At 41.6% G+C, this 24621-nt stretch overlaps 1 protein-coding gene across 7 annotated transcripts in view; it reads left to right on the top strand.

The window, feature by feature from the left end:
* cbfa2t3 (CBFA2/RUNX1 partner transcriptional co-repressor 3) overlaps positions 1-23615 on the top strand; it is a 45423-nt gene extending 21808 nt beyond the window's left edge. For 2 of the 7 annotated variants that reach the window (XM_079486139.1, XM_079486142.1), the window contains exons 2-12: positions 6667-6813; positions 9312-9553; positions 9631-9720; positions 13470-13651; positions 16494-16774; positions 17070-17155; positions 18273-18408; positions 18938-19006; positions 19555-19608; positions 22357-22547; positions 22636-23615. In XM_079486139.1, the coding sequence (XP_079342265.1) occupies positions 6667-6813; positions 9312-9553; positions 9631-9720; positions 13470-13651; positions 16494-16774; positions 17070-17155; positions 18273-18408; positions 18938-19006; positions 19555-19608; positions 22357-22547; positions 22636-22974 (1817 nt within the window). In that variant the 3' untranslated portion in view covers positions 22975-23615. Of the gene's footprint in view, positions 1-3923; positions 4143-6666; positions 6814-9311; positions 9554-9630; positions 9721-13469; positions 13652-16493; positions 16775-17069; positions 17156-18272; positions 18502-18937; positions 19007-19554; positions 19609-22356; positions 22548-22635 lie in introns of those variants that run through there. The other 5 variants (XM_079486136.1, XM_079486140.1, XM_079486137.1 and 2 more) reach the window with 4 other exon arrangements.
* Positions 23616-24621: the final 1006 nt, after the last annotated feature.

The raw sequence follows: 24621 nt of genomic DNA, 5'->3' as shown, positions 1-24621 counted from the left end.
GACACATCTCACAAATGCACACACACACCTCACAAATGCACAGAGACACACACATCTCATAAACACACTTCCAAACACAGAGACACACATATTTCATCTCACACACACATCTCATTCAGACAGACACATCTCACAAATGCACACACACACCTCACAAATGCACAGAGACACACACATCTCATAAACACACTTCCAAACACAGAGACACACATATTTCATCTCACACACACATCTCATTCAGACAGACACATCTCACAAATGCACACACACACCTCACAAATGCACAGAGACACACACATCTCATAAACACACTTCCAAACACAGAGACACACATATTTCATCTCACACACACATCTCATTCAGACAGACACATCTCACAACACACACGCACACACACACACACACACACACACACACACACACACACACACACACACACACACATCTCACAAATGCACACACACACCTCACAAATGCACAGAGACACACACATCTCATAAACACACCTCCAAACACAGACACACACATATTTCATCTCACACACACATCTCATTCAGACAGACACATCTCACATCTCACAAATGCACACACACACCTCACAAATGCACAGAGACACACACATCTCACACACACCGACACACAATCTGTGAAATCACATCGAGCAGGACTCTGGGCTTTTCATTATATGATGTATTCTTATATGTTTAAATCTTTTACTGAAAGCAACTGTCTGATCTCCACACGCGCTCCCTCCAAAAAGGCAGTGGAATTACAAACTGGAGCGTTTCTGCGGTGCACATTTTTTCAGTCTGATTATAGCACTCAGCAGCAGATGGGCCAGGTTAGTTTAAGCGTGCGTTCTCCTCCAGACGTCGTGCGCGCTGAAGAAGCGAGACAGAACGCTCTCACATCATTACAGAGACGCAGCATTGAACATCTGCAGGAGGTCTCATCGTCTATCTGCTATATTGATCTCTCAGCACGCCTCCTCTCGCTGATACAGATATGATATCAAAAACCCGTTCACAGAAATGAACATTTATTGCTCAGCGGTTCGTCTTTCACAGCTCCGGAGACTTAATGGAGATGTTGTGTTCGAGATGTTTCTCTTATAAGTCATTGGGGGAAATACAAATGAGACAATTGTTGACATACAAGAAGAGTTCAGAGCTATAAATGCGGATAGATGGAATTAATTTATATATGAAATGTTTTACTTTAAATATTTGCATTAAATCAAATCAGTTTTCAAATGAGACGGTTTGTTACCCGTTAACACGGGTTGTAAGGGGGATGGATGATCTGAGGTGAAGTAAGCGATGATTTTCTCAGATTTGTCGCTCACTCTCAAGTCTCCTGTCCGTATGGAAGCACAGATGGCCACAGTAGGGCTTATACGTGGACTTTCCAATGTATTAAAAGTGAAATCCATTGCTGTGTGTGCGTGTCCGTCCTTTAGCCGGTCAGATTAATCAGATATCTATAATCTCCTGGTGGATACAGGCGCGGCGAAACAGACTTGTCTTTCTCCGGCTCATACCGTCTCTTTTCCAGCTCAGTCAGGTCATGGCAACTCCCAAGATCCCCCGGGAACCCACGAAAGAGGTTCCCTAAAGAGCAAATTAAAAGTACTGATTATGGCCTGTTTTTCTGTCAGGACATTTAAAGTCAGCGGTCCGGAGAGGAATGGGTTTTAGTTCATTTTTAAAGCCTACAAAACATTAATCACAGAGACGGGACATTGTTACCACTTCATGATTTTCCAACTTTCCATTTATGACTTTGGTAAAAAGCAAAGTTAACTCTCTGAAGTGAATAAACCTCAGAACAAAATATGGGACTAATTTAACTTGTTGTTAAAAATAGCAGTAATATAGTGATTTATCAGCCAGGCGTAACTATTTTGGGATCATCGCTATCAGCTGATATAAGGTGCAAGATTAAAGGGACAGTTCACCCAAAATAAAAAGTCTGTCATAATTTACTCACCTTCGAATTGTTCTCGATCTGTTTGAATTTCTGTGTTTCAAAGAATGCTTGTAATCAACCAGTTCTTGGCCACCATTGACTCGAATTTTTCTGTTTGAACACAAAAGAAACCAATCTGGGGCCCTTTTGACCGCAATTGCCGTTTTTCCTACTATGGTAGTCGATGGGGTCCAAGAACTGTTTGGTTACAAGCATTCGTTCAAATATCTTTCTCTGTTTGGAACAACTAGAGAGTGAGTAATTAATGACAGAATTTTCATTTTTGTGAGAGCTATCCCTTTAAGTTCAGAAAGGGTGTGACATTCTGACGGTTTTGTAAAATAAAGGCCGTTTCTCAATATGCGTTCTTCAGCGGTCTTGCGTCCTTGTCTTCTGTCATCTATTACCATCAAAGTCCATTACAATACACAAGAACAGAGAGAGCATGAAAGTACCCGGATGTGTTCTCGATACCAAGGATGCATCGAATGCAGCCTTGCACGTGTACGGGACCCGCTTGAAGTCCCAGAAGTCACTGCGAGTTTGTTCCAAGTTCGTTCTTCCGAGGCAGCCTCGCAATACCACGAGAACACCAGTCCGTTCTTTGCGTTCTTGGAATTGAGAAACTGCCAAATAATGCCTTTGAGCATGTTTCATTTTTTTTATATCTCCTTGGTAACGTTTTTAGAAGGTTGGCTAGCGTTTTTTCAAAGTTATCAAAAAAAGTTCTTGCAGAAACGTTAAAAGAGCATTTTATGAACATGAGACAGTATGTCATCGCTTAACATTGCTAATCCTACATTGTTGACTGAATGTTTACAATATTCAGAAATAACGTTTTATAACTTAATGTGAACGTTGGCAAAACGTCATAAGAACATATAATTGCTTCCAATGTTTCCTCATCTGTAAGTCGCTTTGGATAAAAGCGTCTGCTAAATGACTAAATGTAAAATGTAAATATATTGTCCGCTGCGTAAAAGTGAACTTTGTTTACACTTCTAAAAAGCGTTTTAGGTCAAAAGTAAGTTCTGCTAAAGTTTGTCGACCTTTAGGACTACACATTCAGATCGCCTCAAATTTTACAAACGTGTACAGAAAGTTGAAGTGTAGTTTTAAGTGACGTGCGTCTGTTTGAGAGCTGGTCTGTTTTTAATGGTCCCTGTGTGCCTACAAGCTGCTGAAGTGAGTGACAGATGGACAGCGAGATCTCTTTCTACCTGTCTACATTTGGCAATGACATAGACGGCAATGCGCAGAGCGGTGCGGTGTTAACCCCACACAGCAGGCCGGGCCTATTTTAGTCTGTGTGGCATTAGTCTTAATACCTTGTTATGTTTATTGCTCAAGGGGCACCAAACAGTTGATCTGTAATGAATTTCTCTTCTCAAATTATAACAATGCTCATAAAGTCTTTTAGATGATGTACTTAGAAAATTTCATTTGAAATGTTTGCATATCAAAGCATTCAATACTTGTTAGATACTGTCGTTTTAATTTGCATTGACTTTTGTGAGCAAAACAAATTTTCTTAACTTGAGTTTGATCATTGGTATATCTCTCGTGGAACGAGAACCGAAAGTTTTATCAGAGAAATAACAACAACAAGAAGAGCAAAAGATGCACATTAGATGCCTTTTTTACAGCTAAGAAAAGTCAAAGCTAGCAATAACTGTGACATTGTCAACCTTTATGTTAATATACGTAATTATTCCGACATGACACGAAAATCTCGATGTCATATTTTCTTGCTTCAGGCAGAATTTCGGCTTTCATTTCATAATATACCTTTCGCATCTACTGAGGAGACGCTATGCAACAACTTCCCCTCTTCAGGACCCCGTGCCGAAGCGGCCCCTAACCCGCCGATCGTTCCCGTACCCTGTCACCCTCTGCAGCTGTCACCCCTCTAAGGTCGAGAACCAATTATCTGGCTGTTAGTAGTTTGGCTGTGACCCTGTACGTTTAGTTATTTTTGCACATGACATCTCGGCCGGGCGGGGGCTTTATCCGAACATGGCCTGGGCTGGTGGCCCCGCACACGGTCCGGGTGTTTCGGGAGGTCTATCTGACTGAAGGTGACAGTGGAGAGACATGCAGGCAACTGATCTACAGAAAGCGACAGCAGAGACAAGAGGCGCCTGTCAGAGAGCCGCTGCTCAACACATGCTTCTGTACGAACACACACATACTGTACATACACATACACGACAAGCATGTAGGTTAAGAACAAATGCATGTGTGCCATAGTGATACCGTGCTCAGGAGATTTGAAGGAACGTTTCAGTTAAGTATTAACTTACGTCTCAGATGTTTCTCCTAGGATAAATAAAAACAGAAACAAATGAGACTGTAATGGAGAACCTCTGAGATGACGTGTTTTTTCTATGCAAATCCCGGAAGCGAGTTCACATTTGAAGACTTCCTTTTCCATCACCCCAAAGTCTATTTGTACGTTTTTTGAAAGGGTTTATGGGAAATCGCCTTAAAATAAGGTCTGCAGCTAACAAAACCTCTACAATTCTTCACGTTTTAATCTATGACATAATACACACCAGTTACAACACGCTTGTGATTTTTTAAACCGTTATTGTGGCTCAAAAACGGCGGTTGCTAACAAGTTGCTAAAAGCGGCTACTTCCTTTGGCGCAATATCGCGCATATACTGTAAAGCTCACGAATGGGAATCATCTATGGGAATTCATTCACAGAGTAGTTACTTAACAGGGAACATGTTTTTAAGTCAAGTTTGAGAAAGTTGTCGGAGGCATGGTGGTGGTGATGTTGATATCGAGCGACCATGTGTGGTGTGTTTATAGCATTGTGTAAGCTTTTTACTTCTGCGATTGTATGTATACAGGCTTAGAAAATAGCAAATATCGTTTTAGTTTGTAAAGATTATCTTGATAGACCAAACATCATGAACATTTGTTAGTCACAGATCATATTTTGTGCCAACTTCCAAAAGTCTATGGGAAAAATGCATTTTCGGTTAAGGGAACTAGCGTGACACTTAAAGCCAACATAAAAAGGTAATTTCTGAGGTACTGTATTGTTGAAATCCATGAAGAGTACGGAGGTGTAAAATTAATGTAGATTGTTGATGTAAATAATCTGGATTTGGGTAAATTTGATGAGTAATGTTGAGATCTTCAATAATATTGATTTGACAAATCTGAGCTCAGTTTGACGCATTATTAGCGTCTCTTCTGAAACGTCAATGGAGACATTTGTGAGATTTCCGACCTCTTTTTCTCAAAAAACTGAACTGAATCTCATTGATGTCCAGGAGAACAAAATTGGATTTTTGCTTTTGGGACCTTTATCCTGCAAACATGCGATCTTCAATAAGCACCTATACTGTATTTATAAAACAATACACATGTAAATGGCTCTGTAAATCAATTTGGACATCAGCACCTGCCAAATGATTACAACATTATAGTTGCAAGAAACAGATTTGCATTTCTATTATAGGATTTTAGGAGACTACTGCACAAAATACAAAAAAAGATGTAAGTAATAACATTAGATATTTTATACACATTTACTCGATCTCTCATTATGTTGTCAGGACTCACTGGCATAAAGTTCCGTGGCATCTTAAATGTTTTTCTTGAAAACACGAGCCGGACGATCTCAGCAAATGTGAGCTGTCAGCGATGATGTTGTGTTGTAACCTCAGGACCGTCTGCCCCTGCAAAACACATACACAAGATATTGACATTTAATAAGCTGTGAAACACACATACTGTACATATATAGCATACATAACTTTAAATGACATACACTAATACAATTTTTATATTAAATTATAACTATAAACTAAAAGCAAGGCATTGTTGACAACATTAAAAAACATACAACTCTGGCTCAACCAATAGCGTGAATTTGGGGCAGGACTTTCATGATGTGCGCAGATGGAGACGGTGGTAGTGTTTGGGAGTTCTGTGTGCCACTGTGTGAGCAAATGACACTTTAAAGCTTTGCTTTGACACTGAAGATTGTCTGGACAAGGCTCGCTACCGCATGACTATCGCAGTCCAGGCCTACGAGAGCGAATACAGGCTTGCCATGTTTGGTCCCGTAGCGAGGCGAAGGGTGTCCGTGTTAACGCTGCCCTGTTGAAGTGTCCGGGCCGTGATAGACAGCAGCAGATCCAGCTGCACATGTCACTGGCTGTCAAACGTCCATCCATCCGGTGGACATGAGCGGACAGCAGGCGGAGAGGGTTCGAGGGCGCTGATGGGTGGGGGGGTACCGTCAGTAGCAGCTGAGTGGAAGAACAGGTGTGACTGGATGTTTTCAGCAGCAGTGACATTTACCCTCTACCTCGGTGTGCCAAAGCCACACTTTATCTCTATCGTCGAAGACTGCGTAGATTTACTGCTATGAAACTTTATAAGTCTGTCTGAACGCTTCGCTTGAGGGGAACTGCTGGGAAAGAATGTCACGCGCCGTGAACAAGACACAACATTTGAGTCGAACATGATACGAGTGCCATCAAGAATATAACTGTGTTTGGGTAGCGGTTCACACAGATGCTCATGTGGTTCACAATACACAACATTTCAGCTTTAAACGGAAAATGCTTTGATCGGTTCATCATTTAGACACCCTCATATCATTCCAAAATTGTACACAAATGAAGATATCAAACACAGGTTGGGTTTAACGTGTCCGGTTTGATGTTGCCAGGTAGTCCTGCACGGAAGGCTGAAACGATGCCCGATTCACCTGCTGATGTCAAAACCCAGCCCAGGTCGACTCCGCCCACAATGCCACCTCCACCCCCTGCTGTCAGCCAGGCAGCCAATCGCACCGCATCCTTCACACCCACAACAAGTAAGTTCACCTGATAAAAACACACACGAGAGTGAACTTGCAGCATTCATAACACCCGGAGACAATACAGCTGTGATGTGACAACACGATCAGCTCTGTGTATGTGCGGACCGCATCTGTCATGAAACGCACTCTATGCAGTTACGTGATCGCAAATATTTCGAGCTATGCACGCTTGAGTCATTACGAATCGAAATGTTTATAATGTGACACAAGTACACACACTGCATTATCTACAGTGGACATTAGCATACTTTAAACTTCTGCAAAAGCGGAAAGAGGATCGAAAAACTTAGTTCGCAATCCGTTTATTCACACTCATGTGGTTGAAAACCTGTACAGATATATGACTCTTTATTGTGTATAACACCAAAGAAGATATTTTGAGAAATGTCTCATGCATTTGAAGTGTGTTTGAGGTTAAATCTTGTTTGTAGGGCAGTTCAACGATTAATCGCGAGGAATTGCTTCCAAAATAAAAGTTTGTGTTTACATAGTATGTGTCTGTGCACTGTGCATATACATTTTTTATTCAAAGACACATAAATATACTATTTAGGAAATATTTCCATGTATATATGAATATGTATATGTAGTTTAACCTCTTATATAGGCGTCCCGTTTTTGACAATTGTATTGTTTGCAAAAACAAGTTCAGAACATGATTGTAAAGTGTTTTAGCTTTCAAATGATGCGTCGTTTACGATAGTTGACTGAATCTTAAAACAGAGGTAATATAAAATGCAGACATGCTAAAAAGCGCCCTTCCCATCGGCCATGTGCATGTTCGAGGGTTAAATTACTGTATATATAGCTTAAACATTTATTTATTTTTATATATACATGCAAGTGTTTGAAAACGTTTCTGTTCATCGAAATCAAATGAAAAACAGAATTGACCTAAAAGTGTTTGGAGAAATTTACACTAAATGAAAAATGTAATAATTTGGCCAAAAAAATGTACTGAAATAAGTAATAATAAACAAATACTAAATAACAACTAAAATACAAATTAATTGATCTTATATAGCAACATACAAAATAAATTATAAAATGACAAAAGCATATTTCTATATTGTTAAAACTTAATCCAAAATGAACATAAAACAAAAAAGCTATAAATAAAGTATCATTTAAAACATTAATAAAACTAAAATTAAAACTATAACAAAATACAAAATGAACATGCACAGCTCACAGACATATAATATGTAAACGCAAACTTCAATTAATCACGAATAATCGTTGTTCAGCACTACATGTTTACGTACCAACATTCTTCACAATATCTTCATTTCTGTTCTCAAGAAAGTCGTACGAGTTTGGAATGACATGAAATGAGTAAACGATGACCGGATTTCCATTTTTTTAATTATTGAGTTTTGTGTGCGCAAGTGCACCACTTGCTTGCAAATGGCTGGTTGCATAGAATATGTTTCTGACCTGCACATTAACACAAGCGTCTTTATTAAATCAACAACAGTCGCTGTCACTTATAGCATTCGTATAGCGCAGAATGCCCTTGTAACGTGATCACGTGCGTTGGAGAGTGTTTGTTGGTTCAAGCCATTGTCTGAGTGTGCGAACGCTCCGGGTACACAGCGAGAGATTTGTTTACCTCCTGCGGGGGGATTCGTGGGCAGCTTCGGGGCTTGGCAGCTCTCACTACCCTATATAGCAATGATGGGCCTTGTTGTTTCACCTGTTGCACGGGTTGCAGCGTGGCCCGCTTGCCACTCTAAAACCAGAGCACAAGTGCGGCAGTCACATGGTAAACCCACATGTGTCCCTGTGCCTGGAATGGCAAGATAAAAAGGGACAAGAAAGAAATGAAAGACTCTGTGTTCTGCAACATGAAGCCTCGCACAAACACATACACACGCACACACAGCTGACCTCCCGATGCCCCAGAGGATTATGGGCCGTCATGTGATCTAGTGTTTGTTTATCTGTGGTAGTCAGGGCTTTTTGGGCACACGTTATGTAAACCGCAGGGCGGCTATTACGAGAAAGATGAAGGAATGGATGGACGGTGTGGATGGGGCCTGTGAAAGCTGCAAAATTGTACTTTCAGCTGGCGGACATGTGCGCGGCCCGATTTAGATACACACCTGCTGTCGGAATAAAAGTAACCCGGGCCGGTGGGCTATTTTTGGGACCTCTTTAACACGTTCCTCTTATAGTTGTATCTTGGTGAGTGAGCGAGCAATGATGTATGTCATGGAGAGAGATAGTGAGAGAGAGGGGTAGCTGATGGTCCGACGGTGGGTTCGCTCAGAAGAGAATGAGACGAGTGGAGACCAGCGCTCTGCGTTACGGTCCCGGTGTTTCCGTCGTATCCGTGTGTTCTCTGGCGGTCCTCGGAATGCATGTGCCCTCTCCGTGCAGCGATGGAGCTTCCTGGAGGATGTTTCCCAGGGGCGACGTGGAGAAAAACAAGAGCAAAGTTAGGAGCGACATAAACAGTGCTAACGCAAACAGTGGCCCTCTTTCCACAGTGTTGAATGGGAGCAGTCACTCTCCGACGGCGCTCAACGGAGCTCCCTCCACGCCCAACGGCTTCAGCAACGGGCCGGCCACCTCCTCCACCGCCTCCCTGCCCACCCAGCAGCTGCCCCCCGCGTGCGGAGCCCGACAGCTCTGTAAGCTCAAGCGATTTCTCACAACGCTGCAGCAGTTCGGCAACGACATCTCGCCCGAGATCGGGGAGCGCGTCCGGAGTCTGGTGCTGGGGCTGGTGGTGAGTGCTTGTTAGCTGTTTGCTTTTATCCGTATCGCTCTACTTGGATTGTTCAATCACACGCTGTGTCCTTGCAGAACTCGACTTTAACCATCGAAGAGTTTCACTCCAAGCTTCAGGAGGCCACCAACTTTCCCCTGCGGCCCTTTGTCATACCTTTCCTAAAGGTAAGAACGCACAGACACATTTATACAGATCCACTCCATCGTTTAACTCTGAATATAAGGTTGCTAGTGCATCGAAAACTTTCTGACAAATCACAGTATGAATGATGTTTTATGAATCAGTTTTTTATTGTATTATGGGATGTAACAATATTATCGATATTGTGTATATCAATATTATCGTGGTCACATGACTGTATGTAACGATAGGTCCACCAGGCCTAACACAGACAATGTTACCTTTGGCAAGATCCATCTGGTGCAATTATTTTATTTTATAAAATGATTTTTTAGGTCATGTGACCCATCTCATACTATAACTAATACCTCTAAGCAACAGTTATGATTGGAGGATAAAGAAAAGAGGACGCTTATGGCACGATTCCAAGTCATCATCTGTCATGTTAAATATTACAATAAATACCGTACAGTTGTCTTTACACAGAGGTATTATCGTGAAGTGAGATTATGATAGCGTTACATTGATATTGCATTCGGTTTTTATTAGGCTTTATCAAGGATTCTTATTAACAAACAAACAAATATTGCCGAATAGAAGATTTAGGGATAGGGTTTCATAAAATTAAGAAAAATTGACAGAGTTCTTCCTTGCATAAATATGTACTACATTAAACCATAGTAAAATTCCTTGAAACTATAATGTATACTTACTATACTTTAAACTACACTATAAGATTTCCTAAAATACTGTAGTAAAGTTAATATAAAAAACAACAGCTTACTACAATTTACTATAATAAATACTAGATTATAATATAATGTATAACATAATACGGTTTACAGTGTTGCTATTGAAAAACAGAACGCAGAAACGCAAATCTACTTTGCATATTCAGCAGTAAGCATTTCATTAGAAGTCTTAATTTATTTGAGGTTGACTTTAAATAGTCAATATCCGTATTTCAAGATCAAAGCCCTAGCAATCACCATGATACCGCGTAGAACATACTACAGTATACTTCAGTGTTTTTTGTTCAATTGGTAGAGGATTGAGTTAGCAACATAAAGGTTTTGGGTTCGATTCCCAGCAAACACAAATACTGATGAGGTGTTTGCCAGATCCAAAATTGTACATCTACAAATCGTTTAAAATAAGCGCTTGTTCTTTCTTAACATTTGCCTTTGAAGCACACACAAACATGACTTTGTCTCCGGACTGATTTTAAAAACGCTGCACCTTGACTCTCAGACGTTGCATAAAGCCATCTAATCCAGCTGAAGTTTGCATTTGAGAAAGCTCTCGTCATTTTAGTCTGCAGTATGCTTTCGATGTCATGTGAAGGACTCGTGGGCGTGCCGTCTGAGAGCACTGCGCTAGAGTTCTTAAAGTCTCACAGTAAGCGTACGAGGAGCTCTGCCTTATGGCACACCATATGGGAAGAGGTGGGGGGGCTTTGAGACAGACAAGCAAAGTGACAAACAGTGAACGGAGCTGGACGTTGGCCAGCGTCAGCACACTCTCTGTATTTCCCTAAACGCATCTACACGCTTTTAACACGTAATAATAATAATATGTGTGTGTGAAGTCCAGTCGATAAAGTACCACCCACCGGCTCTGCAATGATCTTGTGCTCCATATGGCCATCGTTTGTGATTCATTAAAACTGGCACGCCGGTGTTTACCCAGAGTGCTGTGGGCCAGAGAAGATTTCCTGGCAGATGTTGGAGTGAGCGCTGTAAGCTGCTTCTGTTGTCTGTGCTTTATTCCTCTTTCTCCATGACACAAAAAATATTCATTTTACTTATTTATTCATAATTTTCTGTAGATGAAATGCAAGATGAAACATTACACATACTTACATTAAAACCCGTATTATCATGACTATGCTTGGAAATCAGTTTACTTGTTTCCGTTCATAGATCGATCGGTTCATGCCGACGTTACGTCCAAATAGAGAAACCTGGAGCAGAAAAGAATTGGTCTAGTGAATATTTTATTGTGAAATATTTGCCCGCATAGAGACGTTTTGTAACTACCTATAGACGGTTAAAGTGGCAAAGACAAACATTATGTGGCCCAAACACAACCTCCTGTGGACCTCCGCAGAGAATCATTATCTGTTGAGTAGTTTTAATGTATTTTTATACAGTTAATAAACAATAAACTATAAATGAATATATATATATATATATACGTCTCTAAAAAATCATGTAGATCAAGATTCCAACTCAACATAACCACACATGTACATAAAGACTAGAAACTAGGAAGATCATGTTTAAATAACTGCTTTTAAATGTAATCATCTGACTTTAAATATCACCAAAAATAACTATTTTATTTAACACATGTAATGGCCTTTGCGGTACCGGACTGAACCGAAAATGAGTGCCCATTTCTGACGCTTACTGTATATAAAAAAGCGAGTCTGCATCCTGGCAATAAAAAAACCCAGTTCACACAAAGTGCTTTAGTACTGCAATAACGTAAATGAAAGAGAGTACAAGTTTACTCTTTTAGTCAGCGAAGGATGCTCAAAGAATGTTCTAGTAGCAGATGAGCCAAAAACCAGCAGCCGCTTTATGAAACATGGGTGTTCTGAAACAAAACTCAGATCAAACGCCAACACACTGTATATGCATTGGATGGTATAGAGAGAGAAATATATTCGCAAACTCATGAACAGGACAAGCAAATGTTTGGTATGGAAAGCCTTTGTGTGTTAGTGAGATACACACTACGCATAACCGCATATATCTCATGGTGTGAGTGTTTTATTGAAAGCAGAGCGCCGGGGCACACGGCACCCAGCACATTGCTCACGGGCTGCTGTCAGAGGCCTGCGGAGTGTTGATACTTCACATCTGTATCACCAGCCAGCTGCGGAGCGTTAAACTGACAGCCAGAGAGAAAAAGAGATCGAGAGACGGTTCATATGAACATGGTGGGCCAGAGAATGTGTCTGCTCAATCTCATCCTCTTAAACCTGCTGAAAGCAAACACAAAGAGTCTGTCGCCAGTGTATCTTGTGTTTTAAATGCTAGGGACGGATTCTTTTTGGTATATTTTTAGCATACAGCAAGGTTACAAGTCACTTTTGTGGTTAGCCAGCTTCGAATGCCACCAAACTATGCGCGAGAAAGAAAAATCACAGATCTCTTTAAAGTGATAGTTCACCCAAAAATGATGATTCTGTCATCATTTACTCTCCTTCGAGTTGTTCCAAATCTCGATAAATGTCTTTGTTCTGATGAACATAGAGGAAGATATTTGGAAGAATGTTTGTAACCAAACAGTTCTTGGCCACCATTGACTACCATAGTAGGAAAAAATACCACCAGAACTGTTTGCTGTCCTACATTCTTCAAAATGTGTTAATTTGTGTTCAACAGAACGAACAAACAAACAAACAAAAAACGTGATTATAGGAGTCAAAGGGGGTCAAGATCTGTCTGGTTATAAGCATTCTTCCAAATATCTTTCTCCGTGTTTATCAGAACAAAGACAATTATACAGACTCGAAGATGAGTAAATGATGGCAGACTTTTCATCTTTGGGTGAAGTATCCCTTCAATATCTCAGTTATTTCTCCTTGACACCAAAGAGATAAAACGGAGAGCAAATGGAAACTTTTGCTTAAGTCTCAGATATTTCTCAGAAATCTCACAAATGTCTCTGTCACTATAGTTCCAGAAAAGATCTCAATAATGCCTCAAACTGAACTCAGATTCTGCAATCAAAAGTCAATGTTATTGAAGATCTCAATGGTCTCTCTCTCTCTTTCTTTCAGGCTAACCTGCCCCTCCTGCAGAGAGAGCTTCTTCACTGTGCCCGGATGGCCAAGCAGACCCCAGCGCAGTATCTGGCCCAGCACGAGCAGCTGCTGCTGGACGCCAACGCCAGCTCACCCCTGGACTCCTCCGAGATCATGCTGGAACTCAACGAGCACGGCAAGAGACGCACGCCGGACAGGTACACGACTTTTCGCGTTTTTCTATTATATACACATTCGCTCATAAATATCTACAAAGTCAAGCAAAGAGCAAAAATGCAGACGGCTACGGTAAATGTCAACACAACCTTGCCCTGGGCAATACTTTCTTCTGTCTGACTTTGAAATGCACACACGCTTACATGTAATGAGTGGGGGGGTTAGACCACACAGAGGGCGACTGTGAGGAGGGGAAGGTGGAGGTGTGCCAGGTGGTGCCGGCTGTCTGTGAAGGAAAAACAGAATGAGATGGTCTAAACGTCACACAAAAACAAGCAAACACGTCTGTCCTCCTCAAATGAAATGGCAGAGCAGAGACTGTACTGATTCTAGAACAGCTCATAACTGAAGTCAAGCCTCTTTACTGATTTAAATAATAGTGAAACACTGATATATTTAGACATATTTAGTGTCATGTATCTGACGGCGGGAATTTTTTTATTTATAGGCGTTTTTTTTGCAGGATCTATTGACAGAAATGCAATATAATATACATAACTCTGTCTTCGCAGGTGTATAAAGATCTTAAATCATGAAGCGTTAAGTTGTTTTTATGTTGGAATGAGCTATTTCTGTCTACATACACCGCGGGTCCCCTTGCAAGGAATTCACCATGTTGTTTCTACAGTAGCCCTAAAGGGACAAATTGCGCTTTGCATTTTGTAAATACGTTATCTTCTTGGGTAAAGAAGCGAAAATGCGACAACATCTTTTGAAAGGGAGAGGTAGAGTGTGCCAATGGTTGCAATTCCTTTAAATATATTTACGACACTTGCTTGGTCGAAAAGGTAACGATTTGGTACATACAAGGTTTACGCCCATTAGCAACAGTTCTTTGTTTTACATTAAAAAAATATTAACTGCCACACTGAAAACAACATTCATGAAAACAATCTCTGAAAACAAGTTCTAGTTTTTTATTTGATGTTACTCCTCGAATGAACATCATGAACAAAGAGGTACGTTTTAACTAAAAAACAAGTATAAAAACTAATTAAAATCTCATTAAAAACTCATCTTTTTAACGTGGTGACAGTGACTAATGGAAAAATCATTTGCAGACACAAGAAAGTTTTATCAGAATGTTCACAACATTATTAAATGCTGCAATACATAACGTTTGCCACTCTTTTTCCGTCTCTATAATAAAGTAAAGTACTTTACACACAGTGTGCGTTTTCAAATGATGTCAAACTGACCTTGAAAATCGTGCCCGACAGCTCAATCTATTAATTTTTATTGTACAGTTAAAGTTACGAGTGTAAATAAGTAGATGACAAGTTAAAAATCAATGTTTTATGTACTTTCTCAGCTTATTTATTATATCCAGAAAAATTTACGAATTGCGGCTTCTCAAAAAAAAAAACTTCGCTTTTTATACAGTGGTATACAAATATGAGACCAGTTCTATTTTATATGCCAAAGCATTCGTCCAATGTTAACGCTGCGGAAAGTGTTTTTTATAAATGTAAAGCTCTTGGCCGTCTACATACAAAAGACGATATATCTAAAGTTAAATGTCATCATCCTAGTAGATGTCACTGTCCAACTTCTTTGGGTGAGAAACAAACTAGTTTTCTACCGTCTAGGTTAAAAACTCATAAATAATTTAGACACTGCTCTTTGAGATTACGCTGTTTTAAATGACATAAAAGTATTATAAAGTATGTTTAAAAGCTTTGAAGCTAACTTTGTAACTAATGGGATCAAGCGGCGAAGTCTTAAGCATTAGCCCTTAGCGAATAATGGGTAAATGCGAAAAAGGTGGATTGCACTTATGCTTTTTTTGTACTCATGTTATTCCAATTTCTTCCATTGTTTACCACAGTTGTAAGTCGCTTTGGATAAAAGCGTCTGCTAAATGACTAAATGTAAATCCAAACAGACCATGTCACCATTATATGTTTCCATGTATGCTTCATAATGTGTTTAAATAAATAGCTGAATTAGAAATATACACATTCTGTATTTTTCCATTGACTATAATTACTCATAACTGTATTTAATACTGCTGTGTGAACGTAATATCCAAAATAATGATGGGATTTGAAGCACAAATATACCAATTTCTCTTTATTTGTTTCCTCTGCTTCATGTTAGTTGCACTGTAGCTGCCCATATGTCACAGATGTGTCCAGACGGTGATGTTGATGAACCCCTGCTTGAACTGATCCGGCGGGGGGGCGGGGGGATAGACGAATAGCTAAAGAGAGAAAGGAGTGGGTGAGGGTAGAGCAATGGTCAATCTCTTACTATAATCCGTACACCTCCATCTCTGAGGTTTACCCTATCGCGACGGGAGAACCAGCCGTTTCTCTGATTTGTGGGATATCTGACCAAAGAGACGCCACTATGGGCCGAAAGCGGGGTGGTCATGACGGGGAGCGGAACGCATCCGGTCAAATGCTCAACTGCTAGAAAGCCGCCACAAACGTTTATTTTACGCTTGCCTTTGGGAGAAAGACGCTTTCGACCTGAATTTCTCGGCTAAATAGATTATTATCAACACTGCAACGCGAGCCGGCCAGATGGCTCCAAAACGCCAATGTCACTGAACATCTGCCAAAGGGAGCAGCTCTCGCCGTACAGCAGCTCAGAGGAGAGAAAAAGAAGGGAGGGAAAGATTAAGAGGTTGAGGTTTAACTCCAGTTCTTGGTATAGGAAGGCTAGAGTACACATATGGCTCACAGCTGGCCTCAACATTTGGACACATGAGCTCAGAGACAGAGAGAGAGAGAGAGCAGTGGGTGGGATGGATGGATTAGACTGCAAGCATGCAAATCATGAATGGCCTTCTTAAGTGTCTTTACGCTTCTCTTCCAGGACCAAAGACGGCACAGGTGACAGAGATGGCCTGCACGCGGAACATCTGTCCAAACGGCCGTGCACGGTGAGCCCCAGTCAACGCTTCAGCCCTAGCAGCGGCCTGCCGGCTCACCCCCCGCCCAACGGTCTGTCCTCGCACCCACCCAACGGTCTGCCGCATCCTAACCCTCCGGCCCCGCAGCATTACCGGCTGGAGGACATGGCCCTGGCGCACCACTACAGAGACGCTTACAGACACGCCGAGCACAGGGACGCTCGGGATCGCCACAGACATACAGGTACAATGAAGCTCTAAATTACCTCGTTTATAATAAATAAGGCTTTTGAAGGATGTCTTAAGCATAAAACATCAGATTATCTTCTTATGTGGGTTGCAAAACATGGAACAACATTTTCGTTTGTAGGTGAACTACAAATAAAAAGCATAGCATGTTTTACTGGAAAACAAGCATAATAATATTATTTTGATTTAATTGATTTAAGTCATGTGTCCGGCTACACAAGCAATAACAGATTTCACAGTTAAACGGCTTTCGTGTCATGTGCTAACATGTCACCGTGTTTGTGTTGCAGCGGTGCATGGAACACGTCAAGAGGAAGTGATCGACCATCGGCTTACGGACCGCGAGTGGGCTGAGGAATGGAAACATCTCGATAACGTATGTTGGTCTAGAAAACAAATTTGTTTGATACATTTAAAGGGACGGTTCAACCCACAATTAAAGTTCTGTTATCATTTACTCAGCTTTATACATTTCTAATTTCTAAGGAAAATTATTGGGGGTTTTTGTTCTGTTGAACACAAAAGAAGATATTTTAAGAAATTTAAGAGAGCAAAAAGATCTGGGGCATCTTTGACCACCTTTGACCATTTTTCCTACTATGGTAGTCAACGATGTCCCAGAAATGTCAGCTGCTAACATTTTTCAAAATATCTTTCTTTGCGTTTAACAGAACAAAGAAATGTATACAGGTTTGAAACAACTAGAGAATGAGCAATTCACGACAGAATTTCCGTTTTTGGGTGAACCGTCCCTAAGAGAGTTGAAAACCTAGCAAATGCTGATGGTCAACCGGGTCAAAACCAGATCCCCCCTGGACCACCTTAGACCAGTTAGCCACCGCCAAGAAACCATGTAAAACCCGTTATCTTCCTTTTTGGATTACAGTAAGACGCACACACACCCTCAAACACACATTGAATAAAGAAGCCACAGCTGGAGTGAGGAAGCTAGAAGAGGAAGTTCCCACTGCAGTCGGCATCTGAGACGAGCCCTGCAGTCTGTGGCTTTCTGCTGGAGCCCGTCCAAAACTGAAATAAATACAGCCAACAACATACTCACACAGAGAGGAATGACATCACAGGAATAGGGAGAGTGTTACGGAGGAGGGAGTGGCGAGAGAGAGTCTATAGGAACAGAGGGGGAGATGAATAGTTTTGGCTTCGCCCGTTGGCACCACAGCTGTTGCAGTGCTATTGCTGCCGTGATGTTTAACCAGTCAAACCATCACCGATACTTCCATCATTACACTTTCCAGTCTATTGTTTAAAAAGAGCAATAAGTACATTTTCAACTCCAAAAGCATAGTCTTGCATAAACCATTATTTTCGTTCAACATCAATATGTCAACCTCTATCCATAAAGCAACCAAAGTATCACCGACACACACACGTCTTAACGCCTCTAAGCACCTGTTTTGGCCCGGTCACATTTAAAGTAGCTAGGATGATGACATCTTAAACAGTTTCCAACCTCGTTGTTTTTCTTTCCGTAGCTGTTGAACTGCATCATGGACATGGTGGAGAAGACGAGGCGTTCCCTCACCGTGCTGCGACGCTGTCAGGAGGCCGACCGCGAGGAGATGAACCACTGGATCCGTCGCTATAGCGACGTGGAGGATATGAAAAAAGGTGGGAGCTCCGCCCAGCGGCCTCCTCCTCTTCCTCCCCACCACAACTCTTCCTCCTCCAACACTCCTAACAGCAGCGACACGCAGCCGCTAGGTACATGCACTGCTGCAGACGCCGGCGCGGATGCTCGCAACGCGGCATGCCACACACAGTCAGAGCAGCTGCGGAGCTTTTTTGGGGGGGAAAAATGGCCTTTATGCGCTGCCAAAATATCACAATGTTTGTTGTTACGATGGCATCATCACAATGTTTGCTGCTTTGTAAATAACACAATGCTATCAGTCAAATGCATCTTCAATTTTAGATTAGTTTGTGTTCCCTTTTCTTGCATTGTGGCAAATATTTCAGGGGTGTACAACCACCATCTACAGTATGTCGAAGTGTAAATTATTATCAATATTTTAATTTGAAGTGATATCATTTGTAATATCGAAAAAATATCGATAATCACGGTTATTAATATCCAAACCTATATACCGCGACATCACCATGTATAACAAAGTCTCCTCTTTTGTATTTTTTTCCACAGACATCCACAGAGATTTCCTACACCGGCCAGCTTCAGGCTACCTGCCCGAGGAGATCTGGAGGAAGGCGGGTAAGTGCTTTTCAGAAGCTGGACGGTGTCCTCCACACACACAGACACAAACACATACAGACAGACTGTATGTCCACTGGCCTGCAGGGCCGAGCAGCCATAGTTACGCAAGCGAGAGACGCCGTTGAATGTCATTAGCGATCGCATCTGCCATAAAAGACAACTGCAGGCAAAGCTGCAGTGAGAATGCGGTAACTGCAGCAGTCAACAGCAGTACATCGCAGGTAGGGATGATAAACACGACCCTGCCCGGAGAGAGACAGGCGGGTGTGAACGACAACTAAAAGTCGAGTTTGTTTTATTACTACAGAGATGCCAAAAGAGGGGGGTGTACGTGAGCCGGGATGTCTTTTGTAGGTCACACACACAATACTGATGGGGTCATCCCGAGCCCAAAGGGTTAAAGGGCACTACCACCAGTAACATTGCTGTTTGGTAAAAACGTTTATCATTCGTGATGGCAGAAGGGAACTGCAGTTGTCTATGACACAATGCTGCATTTTTAGTGTGAACAAAAAGCATTTTTAACCGCGTTGTTTTTCATGCAGGTGCCACGAGTATCCAGCTCTCGCCTGCACTAAAGCAACTACAAAACAAGCAGGGTGAGTAACATCAGGATGAGATGTACATCAGCGATTCCAAATGTGATCCGTTATATCATTTTAATGTCGCTCCTTGCTGTCGTGAGGCCAGAAACATCTTTGAAAATAACGCAAAAATCGTATTGTTAGCGAATAAATATTTAGGACAGACAAAGCTAAATAAATACATTGATATCAGATAAATAAATAAATGATGACAGATGAAGAGAAATAAATAAATTGTTACTGGATCAATAAATAAATAATGATGAAAGAGAAAGATAAACAAATAAATTGTTACCGGATAAGTAAAGAAATGATGACAGATAATAAATTATTAAATAAAGAAATGACTGTGTTAAAGCCAGAAACATGCAAAAACAATGACAGATACAACAAATCCTGAATCCTAAAGCATCCCGGTGGGATTAAAACGCTAATATCGCCGCCCCGTGTTTTCCATTACGTGCCAATAGCTGCAGCATCTGCTCCCGAGTCTCCTTGATAAAAATTAATTAAATTTGCAAACTAATTTTAGTGGTGCGTGCTCCGTTGAAGCAGTCTAATGTTTTCAAAGATACTGAGAAAAACACACAAGAACCAAAATGATGAAGAGAAAAGAGAAGCGGTGAAGAATGAAGCAGATACGGGATGTAAAAACGAGAAGTGTGTGTGTGTGTGTGTGGGAGGTGCGGAGAGAACAAACTGAATACTAACTAGCTTTCCAGCTGAGACAGTAGTGATGTAGATTTGAAAACACACACACACAGTCAGTAGCCTGAGGCAGAAGTCTATGGAGAATTGAATGGAGGGTGCGTTATGACAGATATTTATGACCGGGATGCTCGCAACCAACTGTCTAGAGTAAACACACTATGGGGCAAAGAGTGTAGAGCCAAGACATATGAAAAATGTGCAGTCTGAACGTGTGTGTGTGCATCTACCCCCTGCAGCAAGAGACATGCATCCACAGAACTCATAACATCCTGACAGATTGTGAAATCTTGCACCGCATAACACAGTAGCTCTGTTCTAAAAGCTGTCAAAACACCACGCTGTCTGCTGCCTACATAGTGACATCTACTGAAATACAGTCTCTAAAGTGACCGGTTAAACGGGTCTACAGATGAGAGACTCGTAGTTTATAACATCAATAATTTGATTTGACTGTACTGGAGCTCAGTGGCAAGTAAACGTCGCCTGTTACAAAAAGGTCCGATGGGATGCTAACAAAAGTGCATGTTAAAGTGATAGTTCACCCATTTACTCGCCCTCTTGTCATTTCAAACCTTTATGACTCGCTTTCTTCCGCAGAACACAAAAGGAGATCTTTTGTAGAAAGTTGGTAACCGAACATCACTGGACCCCTATTGTATGGACACAAAACCAATGCGAGCGAATGGGGGCCAGTTAACAACATTCTTCAAAATATCTTCTTTTGTGTTAAAGGGTATAGGTAGATAAAAATAGCTCATTCTAAGGTTTAATACAAACATAACGGTTCATTGTGTAACGTTTGTAGAATTTGTTTTGTATTTTGTGTTGCATTTCTGTCTATAGATCCTCCCTAAAATCCCACATTGCTCCTTTAAAACAAGAAAAACCTGTTTGTAAGTAGTGTGATAAAAAGTAATGTAGTATAAAAGGGAAAACAATATTATTTTCTGAACCCCACTGGCAAACGTTCGATTTCTCCAAAATCATGATGTCAACAGTTTCTTAAAGCGACAGTTCACCCCAAAATGAAAATACTTTTGAACCACATTCATTTTTGGGTGAACTATCTCTAAAAGTGAATATATCTTTAAATAATTGTACTGGAATCATATAAAATATACTGTAAACCCCTTTCCAGCAATAGTCTCAGACTTTTGAAGCATACATGGCCGAACGAACTTCTCATCCTTTCGAATGCCTTTAAATGCTGTCTAGACAGACGGCTCACTAGATTCGATGACTATATGATAAATGTTTGGGTTCAAATGATGCAGTTTAAGAGCCCTAATTAGTTTCAGGATTTCTATTTAAAGCTATATCCACTCACACCTGCTCGACCTACAAAAGAAACACACACACATGAAACATTTACTCACAAATAATGACATTATCAGAACAAGTCATCCTCCCAGAGGAACATTTAATTGGCTCTTTCATTGCTCATGAGACTTGATGGACTTCTCGGTTATGTTTCAGATGCTTCTAAATACATTAGGGGAAATAAAAATAGACACCGAAGAATTAAAGGGATAGTTCACCCAAAAATGAAAATCCTTTGATCATTTACTCGCACTCTTGTCTTTGGTTCTCAAGTTCATTTTTACACCTCTGTCTTTGTTGGCAATTCTAAAGAAAATCTCAAGAGGAGACGCTCATGAGAGTACCGGGGACTTGAAACGATGTGTTAGAGAAACAACTGACATAGACAGCTGTAAACATGTGTCTCGTCTCTCCATATTTATTTGCGAGAAAAAAAATGAAATATTAAAGCCGATGTTATTAGGCAAATGCTTGTGCTTACGTGCTTGTGAACAAACATTCAAGGCGTTTACCGCCATGGAAACTGCAAATTATTGTAACCCCAGTCGTCGGTATCAATTATTAACAGCTTATTTGTCCGACAGAACGTTTTAAATCTTGGATGATGTACATCTGTTCGCTGCAATGAAAAATGCTGAAAGCTTTGAGTGCCTCAATAAAGGATGTTGAGATGAATGGCAGCGGAGGCTAATTGTCTTACTGTTTCTCATGACGTTCTTGCTTCATGTTCAGAAGAAGCGGTGAATGAGGTCAAGAGGCAGGCCATGTCTGAGCTGCAGAAGGCCGTGTCGGATGCAGAGAGGAAAGCGCACGAGATGATCTCCGCAGAGCGATCCAAAATGGAAAGAGCGTTGGCCGAAGCCAAGAGACAGGCTTCGGAGGACGCGCTGACAGTCATCAACCAACAGGAGGACTCTAGTGAAGTAAGTACAGCACACGTACAACAATAAACATTTCAAATCGTTGGTTTTGCAATCATAACACAAAACGTCTTTACCTTCCCTCACGCAGAGCTGCTGGAACTGCGGTCGCAAGGCCAGCGAGACGTGCAGCGGGTGCAACACAGCGCGCTACTGCGGCTCCTTCTGCCAGCACAAGGATTGGGAGAAGCACCATCACTTATGCGGCCAAGGCCTGCAGGGTCTCCCCGGCAACAGCAGCGTCCCGCTCGGGACACCGTGCACCCCCTTGTCCAGCGCTCCCCCCACTCACTCCGAGAGCACCCCACCGGGACCGCTCTCTCTGGTTGGACAAACCAGCAGCGGCAGTCCCAAGGAAGCGAGTTCTAGCAACGTCTCCCGCTCGACCACGCCGGCCACGCCCGCCCTGATGGATTCCTCATCCCGTTGACCGACCCTGACCCCGCCCAGCCACGTCTACTGCTGCTATGGCATCCTTCAACCGAAACAAGCTGATGAACGTCCATCATACTTAGCCCTTCTCTTGACACATCGACCTGCCGACTTTGAGCTTTCTCCATCTCTCAAAAGACTCGAGACTTGACAAACCGTTGCTCACAATGAGCTCTCTTGTGATAAGTTCGACACAAGAAGGGTTTTATCGGATGCCACCAATAGTCACATTTTATTAGCGCATAAGGCACTGAAAGTTATCGACACGGCCTCCATAACATGCCCTTTAAGTGAGGAATGCTCTGCGATCATGGGGCGGCACTGTATTGTGAACACTTCCCAACGTGGGATTTTTGGAAAGGACTTAAGCACGCAGTTTGGATTCCTCCGAACGTACTAACCGGCAGCTGTCGACATCACTGTGGGACGAGAGCATGCCGCCCCACAGAAACTCTTCCAACGCAGAGCTACTTCCTCCCATTATTTGCAGCATTTTTGGCTTTAAATACAACGAAAGAAAATCCAAACTAAAAACGCAATGATGAGAATAGCATTAAACCTGTTAACTACCTTGCTAGCGAGCCAAGAAAACCTACACCAGACTCACCTCTCTGAACTGACGTGAACCCAAATGAATTTTAAATGAAAAAAAAACACGTGATCCAAACCTTTTTATTACACTGCCAAAGTTACGAAGAAGCACTCATCTTGTAACCAAACGCAAACGACTTCACCTCTTTAGCAGTAGAGCCAGTTTCGCAGGCCGCGGTGACCGGACGCTCAAACAGTGAACTCAACCGAGGATCTGTCGCAGGAGGATCGCAGCCTGAACGTTGAAAGCGGCGTGAGAACAGAAGAGCCACGGATGAGTACACGTTAAGGCTTAAAACGCCAACGAAGCTGCCGGCAACCTCAACGGATCGTACACTAAGAAGTTTGCTTTTCCTAAAGCTCTCTGACTGCTGAGACGTTTCATTTTGTCATACGACGTTCCCTCTTTTTCCAAAGCATGACGAGACTCTCGCGAGACGGCCATAGACTCGGTTCTCTTTTCTGTCGCTTTCTCTACCTCCCCCCATGTTGTGTATCGCTTTTGTCTCCTCCGAGCTGATATTCGTGAAGGGATCAAACATCGCTTGTAGATATTTCTTTCTGTTTCTGGATGTCTCTGTCTTCGATATCTGCTTGTGTGTGCGTACTCCAGTCGAGGAACGCTACTCTTTTACTTGTCTTCTTTTAGGTTTTCGCTAAGCATCGGACAAAAAACGGAAGAGAAGCTGTGTTGTACCTAACGTTGGATTTGTTGTATCACTATCGACGATGCGAGTCCTCATGTAGAATATTTTATATCGCTCGCATTGTAAGACAGTGAGAGAGTGGAGGTGCAATATGAAAAGAGAATTCAGCTACTGAATGGAACCTCAAAAACGGCCCTTAGGGTACCATATTAATATAAATATACATAATATAAATATATCTGAAATTACCACAGTAAATTAATGTGAATGTACATAGTATTTAAAAAAAAGAGGTCCAAAAATGAGTTTGCCAAATAACAGAAACCTTTAAAAGTATAATGTCTAGAATTTAATTTCTCTCCATTTAACCTTTTCTGTCTGAATCGAAGCAGTTGTAACTACAGTGT

This window comes from Barbatula barbatula, assembly GCF_947034865.1.
Source record: "Barbatula barbatula genome assembly, chromosome: 1".
NCBI classification, from domain to species: domain Eukaryota; kingdom Metazoa; phylum Chordata; class Actinopteri; order Cypriniformes; family Nemacheilidae; genus Barbatula; species Barbatula barbatula.
This window is presented reverse-complemented; position numbering and strand designations above follow the sequence as displayed.